Here is a 22,775-nt window from a genome sequence, read left to right on the forward strand (position 1 = left end):
GCCAGACCCTCCTTCGCAGCGCTGTGGAGGAAGGTCTGGCAATTCGAGGTTAAAAGTCAGGTGACGTTACTTGGTAAATCTTTTTTTTTTTTCTCGGACTTAAAATCCATACTGATTTTCCGTTAAATGGCCGTGAAGTTGGCATTAAATTTCATCCCAGGCGGTATTACAAAGGTCTCAAATAGTCTTAAATTTACCTTGGAGAGTCCGGGGGATCCCTGATCTGTAGATCCCCTTTAACAGCTCTCACACTGTCAGTATGCCCTCCTTGTTTAATGTCAGCTGGTGTGTGACCTGTCTGTCTCTGTCTTGTCTCCTGCAGGGGGTTTGATGGGACCAGTCAGGATGATCTCCTCTGGCCACGAGCTCACCACAGACTACGACGAGAAGACTCTGCATGAGCTGGGCTTCAAAGACATGCAGGTGACTGCCTGCTTTCTTCCCTTCGGTTTGCCAATACCTAAAAAAACAAACAAAAAAAAAACACGTGAGGACAGTCAAGTCCCCTTTTTTTATAAAGCATGTTTAAAGCAACAAAAGTTGACCCAAAGTGCTTTCCAGTCGAGGCAGATGGCTTAAGATCTGCCTCAACACACATTAACAACATTAAAGAAATAAAGGGTGCATGACAAGCAACAAAACAAAATGTAATACAGAACAGTAAACAAGAACAGGGAGAAACAGAACAGGGAGTAAACAAAGATAGGTCTTTAAATTAGATTTAAAATGTTCAATTGTGGAACATGACTTAATGCGGGACGGGAGGATGTTACGGAGCCGGGGAACAGAAAACGGGAAAAGCTCGGTCACATTTGGTTTTGAGGCATAAATGAGGGACTGAGAGGAGTTGTGAGGATGATCGGAGGGACCTGGGGGCAGAATAGAGTCAGCAGGTCAGTAATGTATTGTGGAGCTAGTCCATTTAAGGCTTTAGAAACAAATAGTAAGAGCACAGTTTTGTTGAATAGTGGTCTAAATGAAAGATTGTCGTCACGTATTTAATTCATTCTTTTTGTTGAACCAAAACTACGCATTGAACGAATCAGATGCTGTAAAGATGTAAGTCGAGTAAAGGAATAGGAAGTTAGGAGAGAAGGAATCAAATCAACAATAGATTAAAAAACAGTAAAAGGGGATTCCAAAAGAAGTCACAGGGGACTTGACAGAAGCCAAAACTCTGCGTTTAATTTGTATTATTTCTAATCATCTGGCAACAGATGCTGTAAAAATGTATTGTAGTTGTATTGTCACTTGAAAAGAACTTCAATGTTCTCAATCCCAGATGGCGTTAGGGCGTTTTTCACACCTTTTTAGTCTTTGCTTTGGTCCGAATCAGTTGATGAGTTTGTAAACTCGGAGCGTTTTCCTCTTGGTCGGGTGTCCTTTCACACCTGGAAAAATCCAAGAGTACCAAAATGCGTCATTATAAACTGGGTAAGAACATTCACTCCGCTTATTGGTCGGATGTGAAAGCGTTCCGAGTCTGAGAAGTGCGATTTAACCCAACTAAATAAGGCCGGTGGAGGAAAACTTATGGAATGGACTAAACAATGACATCAAACAGAGCCATAATATCATTCAGTTCAAAAATACATTAAAGAAAGCATTACAGAAAGGAATAGACTGAATCATAGGAATGAAATTGTAATGTAAAGATGTTGTATTGTTGTAAGTTATTGGAAGACCTGAAAGAGTGTATGCTGTATTTGCATATCTTTTTGTTTTGTAATAATATGATATTGTGAAGTAGGGGCAGGACCTAATAAGCTGTATGCTTCCGCCTGCTCCTTCTCGAACCTATCCTTTGTATTATTTTTTTTGGTCTTTGGTAAATTCTGATTGTGTTTTTAATTTGGTTGTTTAAAAAAAAAAAAAAAAAATTGTTGTTTTCTTTTGCTACATTGTTATTGTTCGAGATAAATAAAATAAAAAAAAATAAAAATGCCCCCTAAAAAGCAGTAAAATGGGATTAAAAATAAGTCAAGAAGGGACTTGACAGAAGCCAAAACTCTTTTAACTTGTATTTTTTTTCTTATCATTTGACAACAGATGCTGTAAACATGTATTTTACTTTGAAATCTCTTCAATCTTTCCAATCCCAGATGGTGTTCGTGTCCCTGGGAGCTCCGCGGAGGGAGAGGAAGGGCGAGGGCGTCCAGCTGCCGGCCTCCTGCCTGCCGCCGCCCCAGAAGGAACACATCCCCATGCTGCTGCTCCTCCAGGAGCCGCACCTCACCACGCTGTTCGACCTGCTGGAGATGCTGGCCTGCTTCAAACCGCCCAGCCCCAACGCTGAGAAGGTCCACGACAACCCTGAGGTGGGTGCGACTGACGGAGGGAACCTTCAACTTGCCGTGTCACACTTTTCATGCACGCAGAGCAACTCGTAATAAGGACAAAAAGATTATATAAGCTTGCGTTGGAAAATATAGTAGGGAAAATTCTTCTTGGGCAGTCGAGAGAACAAAATGGCGACGCATCGCACATGAACACACAATCAACATATAGTAAACATGCATGAAACATAAGCACGCATTATCTCATCCAATGCGTTCAATTAAAAGTAAGGGTTCACGCCTCGCTGTCGTCCATTAATACCTGACAATGGACACCTCGAAGGGCATTAACCCGCTCATACCATGGTCACTTGCCAAATAACATATTTTTAAACCATTACTTTATATTTTCATTTGTTTTTCAATCGAAATCTAAAGTTTGTCCAAACAATAACTCCGTTTGGTTACGCCTGATGGTTTGACTAATACCTGGAACAATCATTCCCATCTATAAGGTTCTTATGCAACGCAAACGTTGTTCACTCCTGCAGGAAATAAGAAGGACCTTAGATACGACTTACCACCCTTAGTAACGGGAGATATTTATAGTCCGCTCAGCTGATAGAACCCTTCAGTTTAGCTAGCTCCGAGCCAGAAAAGCTAACGCTATGCTAGCAACATCCAAAGTCAATAACATTGTGTACAGTTGGCAATCAGTAAAAATAATTTGAACAACAAGACAAGCTAGCTATCCAGCCATGTCTTTGTCCCCAAAACAATATAACGACTTTTACGAACAGTTCTATCCGCGATGTGTGACGTTACTGTCTGCCGGGAGCCTGGAGTAACGACCTGAACAGGGAACGGGATGTGAGATAACGTTATTCTCTGTGAAACAAAGTCAGTCCAGAGGGGCAGTATAACTTACTTCTTGCAGCGTGTGTGTTAGCGCCATCCTGTGGTGTTCAGAGGACGAGTTGGAAATAACAGTTAGTTTCACCAGAACTCCTTTAGTAGGTCTCCTACATCACTTTGTTATTTACACCCTGCAGCCAATCAGAATCGAGTATTCACCTAGACCATGGTATAACATTCAATAACCTCACAGAAGACCCCCCTACCTTACCTCCCCCCACACTCACAGAAGAAAGACAACCCACTGCACATCCTCCCCCTCATATTGCACTTAATTCTACCCAGATTGCACATTTCCCATTAAATCATGATGTGATCAATAACAATATCAATATCACATTAAACTGGGGGAAAAAAAGGACGATACTGCTCTTGCTCAGCATTGCAATTTATTGACGAAACTAACGTTTTGGCCCCTCTGATCCTTCGTCAAGAGTAGTTACAACAATGCTTACAACTGTGTGTGTGTGTGTGTGTGTGTGTGTCCATGCAGAGCATGCGGTGTGAGGAACTCCACCTCCATGCAGAGAATCTGTCTCGTCGGGTTTGGGAGCTGCTGATGCTGCTTCCTACGTGTCCCAAGATGCTTCAGGCCTTCCAGAACATCTCCGACGACACGGTCAGTCGCCACACTCGCCACAACAACTTCCATGAGTTCAAATGCTTCACTTTGGTGACTTTTTATGCACTAATTTGTGCTGAATTAGCTTGGTATCTTAACGATCACGCTTTCGCACCAAAACTATTTACTACAATGTTGTCAAATTGCTTACCAAGATCACGTACCACCTTTTTTAGTCCAAACGCACGCATACATGCCTCAAACATTTTGCTATGAGTGCATAAAGTTAGTTGCGTGGGTTGTTGATACATTTGTGTGTGTGTGTGTGTGTGTGTGTGTGTGTGTGTGTGTGTGTGTGTGTGTGTGTGTGTGTGTGTGTGTGTGTGTAGAATGGGGAGGGTCTGTGCTGGAAGGAGCTGCTGAGGATAAAAAGTCCCCACAAGTTGCTGTACGCTCTGGAGATCATCGAGGCTCTGGGCAAACCCAACCGACGCATTCACCGAGAGTCCACCGTGAGAAAAATAAATTATTATTTTAAAAGACGTGTCGACATCGTCTTGCAATTTGTTTTCAAGTTTGTTTGTTTTTTTACATTGTGTAGGCTAAGCAGCAGTAAAGACAAGAAAGACAAACATGATAGATTGAAGTAGTCATCATTTCTTTTTAAGCAACATTTTAGTGCATACATATGTGTTCTGTGTACATTGAGAACATCAATACAAACTTATAAAAGCACACCTGCTTGTGTGTCCTGAACAGAATGTTAAAGTCAAAAATGTATCCTGATTCGTCAATGATATTTCATTTTGGATTACAATGAATGTTGGTAATCTGATCACCAATCTATCACTTAGACATAAAAACATGCACACAATCACAATGCTTTCCTTTCTTTCTTAGACTTTCTTGCTGATTGTAAATCTTACTGTGTGTGTGTGTGTCTGTGTCTCTGTGTATGTGTGTGTCTGTGTCTCTGTGTGTGTGTGTCTGTCTGTGTTTCCAGGGCAGCTACAGTGATCTGTATCCAGACTCTGATGACTCCAGTGAGGATCAGATAGAAAACAGCAAGAACACCTGGAGCTGCAAGGTACCGCACCAAAAAAAAACCCCACAATATACAAACGACAATCTCCAAAGTTTATTTAGAAAATAAAAACAGTAGATTCCAAACGGTTACAGTCCGATTCAGTCTTTATCTTTCTGCCCTCCAGTTTGTTTCGTCTGGAGGCCTGCAGCTACTCCTGGAGATCTTTAACTCGGGCATCCTGGAGCCCAAAGACCAGGAGTCCTGGACTGTGGTGAGAGACACTACGTCCCTTTGAGTGAAAATGTCAGGGTCTCCAAAAAAAAAAAAAAAAACGTTCTGACGGGCCAGCTACTTTGCTCGCTACTCCATCACTACACTTCCACCATAATCCATGAAACTGCATGAGAACAGTGTGGAAGTGGTGTGTGTGCACCACGGACAGTCTTCTATTTAGGTTTTTAACGCGAGATATGCGCAACCCTCTCACAAAGGAATGCATCATATTATAGTATTTTTCCCTTAAAGATGCAGTAGGTAAGACTTATAAAACTAACTTTCTTCATTGTCTTTTCATGGGCGCCTGGTTAGCTCACCTCGTAGAGCGAGCGCCCATATATAGAGGTTTACTCCTCGATGCAGCAGCCGCGGGTTTGACTCCGATACAAATAAAGGCCTAAAATGCCAAAAAAAAAACAATATTTCTCTCTGAAATGTAGCGGAGTAGAAGTAGAAAGTGGCATGAAAAGAAACTTAAGTACAATACTTGAGTTACATTCCACCACTGCATGTTACGCGTGCAATGTAGCCAGAGCGGGAGTGTAAATTTGATTTGTCGGTTTCTAAACTAAGAAGCGTGTGTCCGAGTTTCACAGCTCGTCGCGTGTGGTTTTCATTTAGTTTTCCATTCGTCTCCCCTGCAGTGGCTGCTGGACTGCCTGGCCTGCCTGCTGAAGTTGATCTGCCAGTTTGCGGTGGACCCCGCGGACCTGGACCTGGCCTACCACGACGTCTTCTCCTGGTCCGGCCTCGCCGACAGCCAGCGCAAGCGGGCGTGGCCGGGCAAATCGCGCAAGTCCACGGTGGAGCACGGGAAAGGCCTGCACATCCCTCGGCTGACTGAGGTAAATGTTCCACCAGCTGGAAAAAAAAAAATAAAATAGAAATAACGGCGCGATCGTTGTGGGATTCGATTGTCAGCTGATCTGTCTGTCGGCCTGCAGGTGTTCCTCAGCCTCGTTCAGGGTACCAACCTCATCCAGCGTTTGATCAACGTGGCCTACACCTACGACAACCTCGCACACAGGTGAGTACCACAAGTATTCTATCTGGTGGTATTTAAATACTAAATATATTAACCCTTGTGTTGTCTTTTCGTCGACCATTCAAATTTTTTTCTGGGTCCAAATTTTAAATGAAAACTTTTTCTTTTTCGAACACTTTTCCCGACATTTTTGTTGGATTTTTTTTTTTTTTTCCCCCAAGTTTTTTTTGTCACTTTTTGCGACGTTTGTCACTTTTTTTTGACAATTTTTTGAAATGATTTTGTTAATTTTTTTTTTTATATTTATTTTTTTCCTGCATTTTTTTTTTTTAAGCTTTATCTGACATTTTTGTCACTTTTTTCAACATTTTTTTTTTTTTTTTTTTTTTTTAAATGAAAAATAAAAAAAAATTTAATAAAATACCCAAATTCAATCAAAGTACTGAACTGATCTATTTTACTTTTACTTATTTTACGTTATTTTCTTTGACAATTATGTTGAAAGTAACCCACATTTTTGGAAAATGTCTTTTTTTTTTTTTTGTTCAACAGAGTTCTAAAGGCTCAGTCTGACCACCGGTCCCGTCATGAAGGTAAGAACTTATAAAAGAGTGATTTCTGTGAACATTTATGGTTTATATTTACACACTATGATAACATTCTGAAAGGAAGAATTTAAACTAAAGCATGCAGAAAGGATAAAGAAACATCAACGTCTCTTACCCCAAAATACTTCAAATGAAAACGACAAAAATACACCAGAATCAGAAAAATGAAATGTTTGACAGTGATGTGACAGTTAAGGTTCTCTTTTTTTTTTTTTTCTTCACCAGTGACTCACTACTCCATGTGGCTGCTGGTGAGCTGGGCGCACTGCTCCTCCACAGTGAAGTCCAGTCTGGCCGACAGCGACCACCTTCACGACTGGCTGAAGAAACTCACCCTGCTGGTGCCCGAGGTGAGCCGGTCCAAACATCCACAGCTCACAGCTTCCTCACAAGTTTAGAATGAATGCAACCAAGTAACCAATAAAAGTGTCCTACATTCAACAGCTTTTAAAACTCACTTTAAACGCTGGCTCCTAGAAAACCAGAGATGCTCTCACTTCTAACGGTCACACATTTCATCACCCATACACTTTCACTGTTATATATATATATATATATATATATATATATATATATATATATATATATATATATATATATATATATATATACTCTAGAAGTATCAAAACACTCAATTCACAGAGAAATTCACACCGCCTGTTTTTACTGTGCCTTTATACTAGCTGTCGCAACTATGCTATATATAGGTAGAAAGTGACCGCTACGCTCATTCCCCGGCTGCAAACAGCTGGGAGCGCAGATGCTGAAGACCCGGAAACTCTGACCAATCAGAGCACACTGGGCTTTTTCAGGAAGTGGGTCTTAAGGCAACAGGCGCTAAAATGGAGCATTTCAGACAGAGGGTGAATACAGGTTTATTCGGACAGACAGTATGAGGAAAAATAATGTGTTTTTTGAACATTAAAGCATGTAAATATTATCTAGTGGAAACCCAAAATACAAGTATGAACCGTAAAATTAGCATAATATGGGCCCTTTAAAGTAATTAGCTTTTAATGTGCAGCATAGTCAAGTCTGTGTTCATATTTAGCTTAACTTTCATGTGATCTGAAGCGGTATGAACACCACAGAAGATCACAGGCAAACTTAAGTTACAGAAACGGAAACAAACGAGCAACAGCATGCAGCAGGTGGACTTCCGAGCTGTGGTTTAGAATTAAGAAATCAATCGTAGAAGTTTATTAAATATTTTGTTCCCACTTGTTGACGTGTTGCTGTTGCTGTTTTCAGCCGGCCGTGAGACACGAGGCGTGCAACGGCCTCTACAAGCTCTCTCTCTCTGGTTTGGAGGGCGGAGAGTCCATCAACAGATCCTTCCTGCTGCTCGCCGCCTCCACGCTCCTCAAGTTCCTGCCTGACGCGCAGGCGCTCAAACCACTCAGGGTGGGTGTCACACACACACACACACACACACACACACACACACACACACTCACTCGAGCTCACACACACACCCAATGACGAAAGTTCACACGAAACTCATCTGCAAGCTACACTCTGTGTCAGAAGTCCTCCGGGACGATGATCTGACTCAATTTGAGCTTTGCTACAGAGATACCAGTATGGTTTCTGTGAGACATTGTCCCTCTGGTGGGATCAATGCTGGAGACACTGGGACACACTCTGAATAAAGCCTTACTGTGGAGTTTCTTTCTTATAAACCAGGGGTCTTCAACGTTTTTTTTAAGCGAAGGACCCCTTAACTGAAAGATACACAGAGCAGGGACCCCATACTACATATACGTATTGTATAAAATGATGTTGCATATTAAACTGGGCCCACAAGACAGGGTCCCCGCGGGTCCTTAAAAAGTCTTGAAACGTCTTAAATAAAAATTTTGATTTATAAGGTCTGAAATTGTCTTGAAATCGGGAATTTACGATAAGGAGGTCTTCAATTTCACGTGGGGCCGAGTCTGACTCGTCATCCGTCCATAATTTAGAGAAAGGATGATGAATACTTTAACTTTTGTGTATTTGTGGGCTTTTGTAATGTCCTGGGGCTGTCCTCCATGTCTTTTTTTAAACTGATATGAGGGGCCAGAATTTAGAAATGAGGGGCCAGAATTTAGAAATTACCTGAATTACCTTAAAGGCTGGTGTGTGTGTGTGTGTGTGTGTGTGTGTGTGTGTGTGTGTGTGTGTGTGTGTGTGTGTGTGTGTGTGTGTGTGTTTATACATACACAGTCAACCGTGTCAGGGCTGTAAGGCGAATCAGCACTTGGTATAAAAGTTGTCGTGTCCCTGTGACCTGTATGAGCATGGTTCTGGTGAGCTGTGCCGCGCTACACTTTGCCACACCATTCTGTGTCGTGCTGAACATTTTCCTGTTTTTTTTTTTGTCGTGGTAAAGTCTTAAATTTTCCTTTTTAGAGGACTTAAAAAAGGTCTTAAAAGTCATTAAATTTGCTGTTAAAAAATGTGCAGATACCCTTCAAGAACGTGTAGGGCAGCCTGAAACCTTTATACATAAATTTTTAATGCATAGAATACTAAGCTATTAAAATAATTCTTGTTGGCATGCTTTCATAAATCATGTTTTAATGTTAAAACATACATGTATGTATCTGTGGAGGGCTAACTAAGTGACTACCTCATGGGCCAGTTTGCCTATCATCAGTGTTTTTTTCCCCACAAATAGGTTGATTTATATTTGCTAATAATATGTTGGATTCATGTTACGTCATTTTCAAAAAAAACCTGCAATAACTCTGAGGACACCCTGTTGAAGATCTCTGTTATAAACAAACAAAAAGTTAGGTCCTTCCTCATAAAACACTTGAAAGCTGATTTTTCTTTCTTTCTTTTTTTCCACATTTTAAATGCTGGATTGTTTGCATCGTCTCCTTCCCTGTGTATTGGCACATTGGTGCGTTTATTGGTGCTCTGCTGCCACCTGTAGATCAGTGAAATAGTGTGCGATTGGCAGTCTAAGAATCCTAAGATATAGGAATTAGAGCTGCAAAATCTAGTTGATTAGTTGTCAGCTATTAAATGATTCGCCAACTATTTTAATTATTGATTAATCAGTTTTAGTTCTTTTTTATATAAAAAGTAAAACTTCTCTGATTCCAGCTTGTTAAATGTGAATATTGTTCTAGTTTCTTCTCTCCTCTGTGACAGTAAACTGAATATCTTTGAGTTTTGGACAAAAAAGGACGTTTTGAGAAATTTGAGGACGTCGTCTTGGGCTTTTTGGGAAACACTGATCCACAATTTTTCACCATTTTCTGACATTTTATAAACCAAACAACGGTAACACTTTACTTGAAGGTATCTACATAAGAGTGACATGACTGTGTCTTATGACTTGAACTTATGACTTGTTTATAGTGTTTATGACACGTTCATGACAGTGTCATGTCACTCTTATGTAGACACCTTCAAGCAGAGTGTAACCCGAACAACTAATCCATTAATACAGAAAATAATCATACAGATTAAATGGACAATGAAAATAATCGTAAGTTGCAGCCCTATAAGGAGAAAACTATAATATAAAATACAGTGTTGTGGCAGACTGGTGGACAGCTATGTAGACAGGTTGTGCTCATAAATAAACTACCTTAGGTCAAAAACTCCACAGGTGTTCTTAAAGTCCCATCACGGCCGACACTCCTGCTGCAGATGACTGGTGTCTACCTGCAGAAGTTTGCATGCAGAGAGCCAAACTCTGCGTGATGTTAATGATTTACCTCGGTGTGGTATTTGCTGTTAATAACGGGGTTTGGTGGTATGGTGTATTCTGCAGGTGGAGGACTACGAAGAGGAGCCTCTGTTGCGGACGGGCTGTAAGGAATACTTCTGGCTGCTCTGTAAACTCATCGACAACATTCACGTTAAAGACGCCAGCCAGGTGGGAAACCGAGCTGATGATCACATTGATCTGTAGTCAGTTGACATTTTATTAGGGATCGACCGATACTGGGTTTTTTAAGGCGGATACCGATTATTACCGGTTAATGAAACCGATATTTGGAACTGATATTCATTTACAGACAAAATGAAAAATTAAGATTTTGGAATGCTACAAACTCCAACAAAAAACTTTGTTTAAATGCTTTAAGCACTTATTTAACGAATTAGGAGCTTTGAACATAGTACCCTGTAAGACACGTGGCAAACTCTCCCGCGGGCCAAATCCGGCCTCTTGCAAAGTTTGATCAGGCCCACAAATCAAAGTAGGTTCGCAATAAATTTTGGCGTGCCTAGTTGCGCGCCAAACCAAAAAGACAGGAGACTGTTTTCAAACTGCAATTACGCGACACTCAAAGCAGAATTTGGCAGACTCCGAAATTCCCACACAACCATATTCAGGCCTGTGAAACAAGTTGTGACGACTGTGTGGTTGGCTACTTGTGGAAATGTAATCGGAATGCTTTGTTTTTGCTCGATTTGCTAAATTCTATGAGGGCTAAAGAACTTTCCTTGCTGACATTTTTAGGGCTTTATGTTGACCATCAAAAATATTTAACTTTTTCGATAAAATAAGAGCACTTCTGTCCCTTGATGTGATTCTCAGTTTTTCAGTGTGGCCGTAGTGAAATAGAGTTTGACACCCCTGCAGTAAGAGATAGAGATAGTGTGGTGGGCGGGACATTAAGACAGACACAGAGCTGGAGCCGAGCCAAAGTAGAACACTTTTTAATTCATTAACTTTATCGGTTATCAGGCAAATAAAACACACACGCAGATAATCTGCAAACTGCCAAAAAACGGCCCGATAATCGGTCTATCCCTACGTGTTCTTGAACATTCTGTAGTGTTGTTGCGATGTTTTTTCATTGAGCTGTTGCTAGTATTGGGTCTGTTTGAACTCACAGAAGGTCTCTCCCTCTCTGTCGCTGGCCGGCGCGATGCAGACCACCCTGCTGGACCTGGACGCTCTGGCCCGACACCTCGCCGACTGCATCAGGAGGTCAGACAGTCAAGTTCATATCCAGCGAGTTGTTACTGGGCTGATAGTTTGGTGTATTGAGCCTGCAGATTTTGTATTTGTGTTTTATATTGGTGGCATTTTAATACATGTCCAGAAACAGTTCACAATCTTTTGCATTGATTTAAGGTTGCATCATGATTTAGTAGAACTTTCTATCACTCTATCTTAGTGCTGGGCGCTATGGAGAAAATCTAATATCATGATATTTTTGACCAAATACCTCAATTTCGATATTGCGGCGCTAATGTAGGGTGGAAAATTGGTGCTTACACAAAAATATTTACACGATGAGATTTGTGATAAATAATCCTCAGTAATGTGGATATAATGAGTGTGTGGCTAAAAGCAAATAACAGAACTGCGATAACATCACGGTCATCACTTTACCGTTATGCTGCCTGTAAAACCAGGAAAAGACACTTATGTCATGATATTACGATATCCAAAATCTAAGATGATATCTAGTCTCATATCACAATATCGATTTTATCTTGACATATTGCCCAGCCCTACTCTATCTAATAGTCGTAGAAGAAGGTTCCCAGGAAACTGGTCTGCAAGCTACACTCTGTGTCAGAAGTCCTCCGGGACGATGATCTGACTCAATTTGAGCGTTGCTACAGAGAATCCAGTCTGTTTCTGTGAGACATTGTTCCTCTGGTGGGATCAATGCTGGAGACACTGGGACACACTCTGAATAAAGGCGCCCGGTTGAGTTTTTTATCATGAACAAAGACATACACCTAAAGGCCGATTTATGCTTCTGCGTTTAATCGACGCCATGGCTAATCTACGTAGGTACGTGAAGACACGGACCCTACGCCGTAGCCTGACTACTATTAAAAAATGTAAATGCGCATTTCGGCAATGCGCGTCGCCCGGCGGTGGCTTGGTAGCGTTCAAGTTCAATTTCCACTTTATTTATCCTTAGAAAAGGAAATTTAGTGTGCAGCAGGATGTCTAAAACACAGAAAAAAGCACCACCAGATGCCAACAACATTATAAACACAACACAGGACACACATCAACACATCAGTGGAGACACTCCTTCCCCCAAAACCAATGACAGAATCCAATTGGACAGTACACAGGTAAATCTGTCATAATGAACATGGACAGGAATAAATAATTAATCACATGCTGTATAAAAATGTCAAGAGATGTCAATCAAGTGAATTCCTGACAGGTTCCTAATAGCCACAGGAATAAAAGAATCCCTGGCACATCTAGTTCTTAACATAGGTCGCCTAAAACGACCTGAGGGGAGCAGATTAAACTCCCCAAAGAGTGGGTGATCAGGGCAGTTTTAAAATTTGGTTAGCCTTACCCCTGACCTGTTTTGCAATTCCCCCGACTCATTTCCTGGTTCTCCTTCTCCATTAACAACATGAAATGAAGGAGAGGGTTAACCTTTCCTGCTCCAGATTTCCCACCGTGATCAGAAAGAACAGTGGAGACACTGCCGGCCCTGCTATACTCTTAAAGAGATTGACACACACACACACACCAACGCACAAGGATAAACTTCAGGCCACTTACGTAGGTTACGGCGAACGCTGTGCGTGGAGCCTCCGCAGAAGCAGAAATCAGCCATTAAGACTCGTAGTAAAGTGTAGAGCGTGTTGTTCAGTGTGGAAGTGTAACACCGACCCCCGCCCGTGACCTCCAGTGTTCCTCTCCCCCCCCCCCTCCAGCCGGGAGATCCTTGACCAGCAGGACGGCGCGATCGAGGACGACGGGCTGACGGGCCTCCTGCGTCTCGCCACCAGCGTCCTCAAACACAAGCCTCCCTTCAAGTTCTCCCGCGAGGGGCAGGAGTTCCTGCGCGACGTCCACAACCTGCTCTTCCTCCTGCCCAGCCTGGCCGACCGCGCTCAGCCCAAATGCAAGTCCCACGCGGCCCGCGCCGCCGCCTACGACCTGCTGGTGGAGACGGTGAAGGGCTCCGTGGAGAACTACCGGCTGCTCCACAACTGGGTCATGTCGCAGCACATGCAAGGTGAGGACCACGGCTACTTGACTACATTTGTAGAGCAGACCTTTCTCTGCTCCAAGAAAACTGAAAGCTAGCCGCACGCAAAAAAACAATAAACCAGGTTTCCAACTTTCAAAAATGAACATCTTTTATGTCGGAAATATTGCTTAACCTCGGCCATTTAAAATACTTTTTTGCTTACTTTGATAGTTTTTAATTGACTAAGTAGAGCTGCAAAGATGAATTGACTAGTCATCAACTATTACATTATGCATCAGCTATTTTGATAATCGATCAATCGGACTGAGTCGTTATTTTATGGAAAAAAAGGTAAAGATTCTCTGATTCCAGCTTATTAAATGTGAATATTGTTCTAGTTTCTTCTCTCTTCTGTGACCGTGAACTGAATATCTTTACTTTGTGGACAAAACAAGACATTTGAGGACGTCATCTTGGACTTTTTGGGAAACCCCGATTCACATTTTTTATATTTTTCTGACGTTTTATAGGCCAAACAACTAATCCATTAATCGAGAAAAAAAGTTACTTTCAGCCCCTAACAGACTTATTAAAATGTTTTATGGAAGAACAGTCATGGCCTCTCTAAAGTGCCTCCACTGCCGGCTGTTTTCTAGCCAAAGTATTTAATGAACGTTTTATTAATTTTTCTCCTCAACAAACGACCAGGAGCATTTGGATTTCCTTAATCTATACTGAAGAGAGTTTGGGAAAGAATGCAGTAAATGTGTTATTGTAACACACAGTAGACCATAATTGTCGGTCACGCATTCACGGCATATATTCAACATTCAACAATGCATTCAGAAACCCTAATACTGCATCCAAATGCTGATTGATTTTACCAATAATTAATGCGGATATTTTGGAATATCACACAACACGCGACACCATAACTCCAGCTTCTAACGTTGTTGTGGGTAACATGTTAGCACACATTTACAATGTACACACCCACATGACACAAAGCCACAGTCGTGTTCCCGTCCACCGAGTCTGATGTTCACTTGATTGTTAAAGTAGGAAACTGGTCTGCAAGCTACACTCTGTGTCAGAAGTCCTCTGGGACGATGATCTGACTCAATTTGAGCGTTGCTAAAGAGAATCCAGTCTGTTTCCGAGAGACATTGTCCCTCTGGTGGGAATAATGCTGGAGACACTGGGACATTCTTTTTGAGCATCACAACCGCCGCGAAATGACTCGTTTCGCTAACAGAATTTGATCTATTCGGTCCGTTAACATTTGGAAAGTCTAGAAGAGCCGCACGTTTAAATGATTAAATCCCCATTTAAGTTGGCCAGAGCGCTAAACCGGAAGTAGCCGTCTCGGCCGGCAGAGGCCTCTAGTGCGCCTGCTCTACGGGCCGCACAATGCGGAAGCAGCGGCGATCATCCGGGGAATTTTTGGCTCCATGATGGCTTCGTGCGCAACTCTGATAGGAATAAACCGGCCTATGCCTCGAACCGTGTATCCAGGCTTTATTATACATCCATGATCTGTGCAAACAAGCTCCTTCACGTGACACTTTTTATGAGTTAATGTCAGAATTATTGACGGGTTTTACAGGGACATAACGACATTAAAAACTTCCTTCTGATCTTCTTCCCTCAGCCTCTCACGCCCCGTACAAGTGGGACTACTGGCCCCACGACGACGTCCGGGCCGAGTGCCGCTTCGTGGGTCTGACTAACCTGGGAGCCACCTGTTACCTGGCCTCCACCATCCAGCAGCTCTACATGATCCCTGAGGCCCGCCAGGCGGTCTTCACCGCCAAGGTCTGTACCCCGCAAGACAAAAGAGGGCAGAGCACCCCCAGGAGAGCATCATTTCAACTGGAAACTGAGTGTAGATTTTCATACGATGTATCCGTTTGTGTCCGTTTGTGCATGTAGTATGCTGAGGATATCAAACACAAGACCACGCTGCTGGAACTGCAGAAGATGTTCACGTATCTCATGGTGAGTTTTACATTTATACCTCCAACTGTCGTCATAATCACGCTCTCCTTTAGATTTAAGAATAACACCACAGAGAACACAAGTAAGTAAAAAAAGCAAGCATTAATGTGATCATCATTTTGTAGATTTGTAACAGAGCAACCTGATGTCAAACGTTTGTACGTTAAAACAGTCAGGCTCCGTCTTCCTTTTTTTGCGGGCTTGCATTGCAGTGTAGGCAGTTGTAGCTAACGCAACAAAGAATGTTCTGCCATTGAATGAGGCTTTCACCATCTCAAGGGACATGCATTTGCATCTGTAGAACAGCCAATAGGAACGCCCTCTTTCTGAAATGACGTGTGATTGGCAGACGTCTCCCGTCACGGTCTAGACTTTCTAAAGCCTGAAAACAGAGCCCAGAGAAGATGCAGAAGTGTAGTTTTCTCTCAGACCACTTGAATTACAATGACGCAATAATAAACCTGCCTACCCCAGCTTTAAATAAAAAAAGTTAATAATTTAAAGTTTAGTACCTTTTGTAGTTGTGAGAAACACACATTTGTAGTGTGTGACAGACACTCTGCAGACAGTCTGATGTTTGATACATGATATAAACTTGCCTTTTCCTGCCCGTCTGTGTGTTCAGGAGAGCGAGAGGAAAGCGTACAACCCCCGGCCGTTCTGTAAAACCTACACCATGGACAAACAGCCTCTGAACACCGGGGAGCAGAAGGACATGACTGAGTTCTTCACCGACCTCATCACCAAGATAGAGGAGATGTCCCAGGAGCTGGTACGCACGCGCGCGCACACACACACACACACACACACACACACACACACACACACACACACACACACACACACACACACCACACAACTTCACACACACCACACAACTTCACACACACACACCACACCACACACAGACCACACAACTTCACACACACACACACACACACACACACACACACACCACAAAACTTCACACACCACTACACACACACCACACACACATATATACACCACAGACACACACAGACACACACACACACACACACACACAGACCACAAAACTTCACACACACACACAGACCACAAAACTTCACACACCACACCACACCACACACACACACACACACACACACATATATACACCACACACACACACACACACACACACACACACACACACACACACACCACACAACTTCACACACACCACAGACTACACACACCACACATACAGACCACAAACACACACACACACCGCACACACATACAACTACACACACACACCACACACACACACGCACGCGCGCGTCCACGTCAGACCAATAAAACACTTATTTTACAACTCCACAAACATTTTACATAGATTTAAAATGTCAAACTTTGGACGATTAGAATTTCTTTTTTCCATAATCTTTCTGAACGCTTTGTAAGAATAACAGAGTGACCCAATAATGAAAGGGGTTGGTCATAAAAACATCAAAATCCCTTTACCTAAGGGACTTACATGCTTCAGATTTAAGGAATGAAAGCAGAAATTGCAGATTTATGTTTACGTATTTAACAGCATCAATAATAATTTAAGTGAAATTTTGAATTAAAATGTTACTAATGAATGTGTCTTATTTCTTCTCACAGAAAAACACGGTGAAGACTTTGTTTGGAGGTGTCATCACCAACAATGTGGTCTCTCTGGTGAGTTTGAGGGCATACATTTGATTTCTTAATAAGGAATATAGAAGATGTTTCCCCAGAATTTTGATCTCAAATATTCTGAGGACGATAAAGCTCCAAGCACATCTCCTTAGCTTTAATTTGATTTTTATCTTTTGGTCTTTGTTTTTTTTTTCTTTATTTCCCCTTTAAAGTATTTCTGACGCATATAATTGTTTTTAAATAAAGTACAATTCTATTTATTTTATTATGTTTTAATCACTGATAATAAAGAATATTGCTGGTGCTCTTATGTTGAATATAGGGTTGTTGGTTTTTTTAAGAACTTGATAATAAATCATATCAAATTTCATTGTATACTATACATGAAGTACATTATTTGTGTCTTCAGAATGCATTTTTCAAAATTAGTTTAATCCATGTTATATTTTGGGGGGAAAAGTCGGAATATTTGAAGAAAAAAGTCGGAATATATTAAGATGAAAAGTCGAAATATTTTGAGGAAAGGAATTCGAAATATTGTGAGGAAAGGAATTGAAAATATTTTTAGGAAAAAAATTTGAAATATTTTGAGAAAGAAATTCGAAATATTTTGAGGAAAGAAAATTGAAATATTTTGAGAAAAAAATTCAAAATATTTTGAGAAAAAGATTCGAAATATTTTGAGGAAAGGAATTCGAAATATTTTGAGGAAAAAAATTCAAAATATTTTGAGAAAAAAATTCGAAATATTTTGAGGAAAAAAATTCAAAATATTTTGAGAAAAAGAATTCAAAATATTTAAAGAAAAAAAGTCTGAATATATTGAGAAAAACAAACAAAGTCAAACAGGAGACTAGAAGTCGATGTTCACTTTATACAAATGAACCAACTTTTACGGATCTTAGTCTGTGACGTCACGGTAGTTTAATTCAAGATTTACAAAGTTAACCTCGTATTTTAACAGTTTGAGTGACGCTTTGTGCTGTCTGTCCTGCAGGACTGTGACCACGTCAGTCAGACTGCAGAGGAGTTCTACACCGTCAGATGTCAAGTGGCGGACATGAAGAACATCTACGTGAGTACACAAAACACATGTTACTACAATTACTCAAGTACCATACTTAGGTACACATTTGCGGTACTCTACTTGAGTAATTCCATTTTTTATAGCTGGCTAGTTCATACTTGTACTCCAGTACATCTCAAAGGTAAACATTGTACTTTATACTCCACTACATTTGTCTGACAGCCTTAGTTTTCAAATGACAGATTTACACACCCACTTGACACAAAGCAACATTATAATTTATTTGGAGTTGTGTTCCCGTCCACTGAGTCCGATGATCACTTTATTGTTAAAGTAGGAAATTCGTCTGCAAGCTACACTCTGTGTCAGAAGTCCTCCGGGACGATGATCTGACTCAATTTGAGCGTTGCTACAGAGAATCCAGTCTGTTTCTGTGAGACATTGTCCCTCTGGTGGGATCAATGCTGGAGACACTGGGACAGCATCACGGAAATACACACAACAGTGCTTCAAAACTGAGGCAGATTCAAGTTTTTCATCCCCTTCCTGTCCAGTGAAAACCACGTGTCTCCAGATGTGTTGATGTCGAAGTTAAAAAGCCTCTCGGATCAGCTGGAAAACGCATCGTCACAAAGCTGAAAACAGGGCTGTTTTTCTGACACCGTTAAAAGTTTTTAGAGATACGTGGTTCTGTGGCCGGGTTTGCTCAGTGGGTAGAGCAGGCGCACATGTACTGAGAGGCTTATGCCTCGACGCAGAGGTTCCAAAGAATTGGTCTTGGATTTTAGACGTGGGGCTCCCTCACCCACTCCGACTCTGATAAAAGGAGAGGAGATAGAGCTGGTGACGGAGGACAAATATCTAGGTCTCATCATTGACCATAAATTATCCTGGGATCAGTGTGCTGATGCCGTTTTTAAAAAGGGCCAACAACGTTTGTATTTTCTTAGGAAACTTAATTATTTTAATGTTGACAACAAGATTTTGAGTCCTTTTATCGAGAGTATTCTCTCCTATTGTTTTGTATGCTGGTATGGACATTCAAAAAGTAGCCATAGGAACAAATTGGGGAAGATTGTTAAAACCTGTGGAAAAATCATTGGTAGGCAACAGGTAGACCTGTACCAACTATATCTGACCAGATTGGCACAGAAGGCATGGATACAACCCATCCACTTTCAGAGGAGTTCAAGCCGCTCCCTTCTATTCTGGTCGTAGATATAGATACCCTAATGTCAGAACCAACCAAGCAAAAAACTCATTCATTCCCATGGCAATAACCCAATTAAATAAGATGTAGGGAGGGATGTGACTGAAGAAATAGATGTGAAGTAGGCTAATGTCCAGTAGTTTTATTTATTTATGATATTGTGCAATATACTCCTTTTACTGTATTCTATTTACTGATGTGTGTATGTTATGTGTTAGATAAATAGCGCTGTAGATGTCTGGTTCAGTGTTTGTGTCGTTGATTATGTGTCAATATACCTGTACTGTACAACAAATTGCCTTTCGGGGACATTAAAGTTTTCTAAGTCTAAGTCATGCACCTGAATGCAGCAGGAATATTAATCCAGAAACTTCAGATAGAAGAAGGAAAGACACTGACACTGGGAACATCTTTCTGCCGTTGTTGTCTTTATCCAGGAATCTCTGGACGAGGTGACGATCAAAGACACTCTGGAGGGCGACAACATGTACACCTGCTCCCAGTGTGGCAAGAAGGTCCGCGCAGAGAAAAGGTCCGTGCATCCGTTTAGTTAAAGCAGCACGTTAAAGAAAACTCTAAAGCCCAGTTCAGACCAAAGATGAATGGATGATGGATATATCATTTGTTGCCTGTCTAAATAAATATGATTGAGAGATAGTGGTAGTGAGACGCTTGCTACAGATGCATTTCTAGTAGAGATGAAACGGAGAAAATGTCTCTAGCTCGCTCCACCACATACCGTGCTCGCGGACGCTCGTAATGCTACCGCCCAAATCCTTGCCGTTTGTTACCTAAAAATCAAAGGGATTATGGATCATTTTATTTCTTATTCTTATTCTTTATTTTATAAAGGACAACACACATTAATTAACATTTCTGTAAATGTGCCAGTGTTAGCCAGCCGGCTAATTTTCAACTGTAGTCCTTTGGCCAGATGATTTTAGACCAGAGCAACAGGAAACAGACATTAGTACAGGTTAAACTATACAGACAGAAGTCAACAAGACACCACACAGACAGCTAGAGCAACAAATAAGCTTTCTCAGTAAGCCATGCAGAGCTACAGGAAGCAGCAAGACATTAGCACAGTTACACATCAACAGTATCCCTTTTTAGTATAAGAAGCCATGCAAGCATCAAAACACAGCCAAGCAACACAGACCCAAGCCATCTTCTTGCACCGTTCAACCATGCAAAGCAGTAACAAACAGTAATAAAAAGATGAAATAGGCTACATCACTCACGAGGGAGGCGTTAATACGGCACTGGTTAATAAGATGGTAAAATAGTTCAAATACAAGTTAATCTTTCATACATACCCATTTCTATAGTTTGTAGCTGACTTGACCAGTTGTCTCAGCTGACTTCTCTATTGGCTGTTGGAACAGGAGACGTCTCTTACGTTCTAAAACCAGCCTCTGGAGACTTGACCAGCTGACTTCTCTATTGGCTGTTGGAACAGGAGACGTCTCTTACGTTCTAAAACCAGCCTCTGGAGACTCCACCAGCTGACTTCTCTATTGGCTGTTGGAACAGGAGACATCTCTTACGTTCTAAAACCAGCCTCTGGAGACTCCACCAGCTGACTTCTCTGTTGGCTGTTGGAACAGGAGACATCTCTTACGTTCTAAAACCAGCCTCTGGAGACTCCACCAGCTGACTTCTCTATTGGCTGTTGGAACAGGAGACGTCTCTTACGTTCTAAAACCAGCCTCTGGAGACTCCACCAGCTGACTTCTCTGTTGGCTGTTGGAACAGGAGACATCTCTTACGTTCTAAAACCAGCCTCTGGAGACTCCACCAGCTGACTTCTCTATTGGCTGTAGAAACAGGAGACATCTCTTACGTTCTAAAACCAGCCTCTGGAGACTCGACCAGCTGACTTCTCTGTTGGCTGTTGGAACAGGAGACATCTCTTACGTTCTAAAACCAGCCTCTGGAGACTCCACCAGCTGAGTTGCACCATCAGCTGACTTGAGTTGAGCTGAAACGGGCCACTTCAGACCGCTGCAACGTTCTAAAACGGTTTTGTCTCGTCGTGAATCTTTGGTCTGAGCTGGGCTTTAAAACCTCTTGTAGAAATATGCACCGTTGCATTTTCACAATTTAAATCCGTGAGTGAAATCCTTTAATTTATCTCACACCCTGTTTTGTCTCTCCTCCCACAGGGCGTGTTTCAAAAAGCTGCCACGGATCCTGAGTTTCAACACAATGAGGTACACCTTCAACATGGTGACGATGATGAAGGAGAAGGTGAACACCCACTTCTCCTTCCCGCTGCGCCTCGACATGACGCCCTACACCGAGGACTTCCTCATGGGCAAAGGGGAGCGCAAAGAGGGTCCGTCCAAACGCCACAAAACACAACAAACGACAACAAACGACAACAAATTCCTTTCAAGTTCCTGAAAGTCTGTGTTTTACGTCATGAGAGAACATGCGTGGTATATATACTGTAATGTTTGTGCTGCAGGTTTTCGGGAAGAGGGCGAGGCAAAAGTCACGGATAGCTACGAGTATGACCTCATCGGCGTCACGGTGCACACGGGCACAGCAGACGGCGGTCATTACTACAGCTTCATCAGAGACATCGTCAACCCACATGCCTACAAGAACAACAAGTGGTGAGCGCAGAAGCATGCTAACCTCTTCCACTCCATCCCTTCCATACTGGAGACCCCTTTCTATTTATTTTTTAGAGGGGTTACAGAGCATCTTTAGGGTGAGATAGCAGGTCAACAGTTCTGTTCTGTAGGGATAGACCGATTATTGGCCCTGGCCGAAAAACCAGTATCTGTCAATCCCTACTGTTCTTGAAACTGCTTAGAAACCCCGTTATTGTCCAGATACCTAGGAAAGCGTTACAACTTCTGAATGCCCCAGGTCTCTAGTTTTGGTTTCATGAGACTGTGATTATCCTCGAGGTAACAACAGGTCATTTTATACAGTGAGGTCAAGTTTAAAAAAAATGGTCTGCTATATATATATATATATATATATATATATATATATATATATATATATATATATATATATATATATATATATATATAATATGTATGGCTACTTTGGGAACTACCATCATCACATCACATATGAATAAGATTGGGCTCATTGGATCCACAAGAGTCTGGCTTTTACAGTCGGACCCAAGACTGTTTAGGGACCCCAGTATGTAGAAATATTGAAATATACCATTTTAGAATAGGCCGGAAATAACATATTTGTACTGTATGAGAAAATTGCAAGGGGGTTAGCTTATAGGCGAGAGTCATGGGTGCCAATATAACCCAATTTTACTTAGATATCTTGAGGCTTTTATAAATGGCC

At 41.7% G+C, this 22,775-nt stretch overlaps 1 protein-coding gene across 5 annotated transcripts in view; it reads left to right on the forward strand.

Annotated features, from left to right (window-relative positions):
- Window positions 1-22,775, forward strand: part of usp34 (ubiquitin specific peptidase 34) — a 109,342-nt gene that overhangs the window by 54,393 nt on the left and 32,174 nt on the right. For 3 of the 5 annotated variants that reach the window (XM_036000977.1, XM_036000979.1, XM_036000980.1), the window contains 22 exons: window positions 323-423; window positions 2,103-2,318; window positions 3,685-3,810; window positions 4,143-4,265; window positions 4,757-4,840; window positions 4,965-5,051; window positions 5,701-5,901; window positions 6,001-6,083; window positions 6,594-6,634; window positions 6,875-6,999; window positions 7,901-8,053; window positions 10,422-10,526; window positions 11,494-11,588; window positions 13,304-13,608; window positions 15,215-15,378; window positions 15,496-15,561; window positions 16,187-16,333; window positions 17,191-17,247; window positions 18,206-18,283; window positions 19,883-19,977; window positions 21,614-21,786; window positions 21,919-22,069. In XM_036000977.1, the coding sequence (XP_035856870.1) occupies window positions 323-423; window positions 2,103-2,318; window positions 3,685-3,810; window positions 4,143-4,265; window positions 4,757-4,840; window positions 4,965-5,051; window positions 5,701-5,901; window positions 6,001-6,083; window positions 6,594-6,634; window positions 6,875-6,999; window positions 7,901-8,053; window positions 10,422-10,526; window positions 11,494-11,588; window positions 13,304-13,608; window positions 15,215-15,378; window positions 15,496-15,561; window positions 16,187-16,333; window positions 17,191-17,247; window positions 18,206-18,283; window positions 19,883-19,977; window positions 21,614-21,786; window positions 21,919-22,069 (2,776 nt within the window). The remainder of the gene's footprint in view (window positions 1-322; window positions 424-2,102; window positions 2,319-3,684; window positions 3,811-4,142; window positions 4,266-4,756; window positions 4,841-4,964; window positions 5,052-5,700; window positions 5,902-6,000; window positions 6,084-6,593; window positions 6,635-6,874; window positions 7,000-7,900; window positions 8,054-10,421; window positions 10,527-11,493; window positions 11,589-13,303; window positions 13,609-15,214; window positions 15,379-15,495; window positions 15,562-16,186; window positions 16,334-17,190; window positions 17,248-18,205; window positions 18,284-19,882; window positions 19,978-21,613; window positions 21,787-21,918; window positions 22,070-22,775) is intronic. The other 2 variants (XM_036000978.1, XM_031302703.2) reach the window with 1 other exon arrangement.

The sequence above is a fragment of the Sander lucioperca genome, chromosome 4 (assembly GCF_008315115.2).
Source record: "Sander lucioperca isolate FBNREF2018 chromosome 4, SLUC_FBN_1.2, whole genome shotgun sequence".
Classification (NCBI taxonomy): domain Eukaryota; kingdom Metazoa; phylum Chordata; class Actinopteri; order Perciformes; family Percidae; genus Sander; species Sander lucioperca.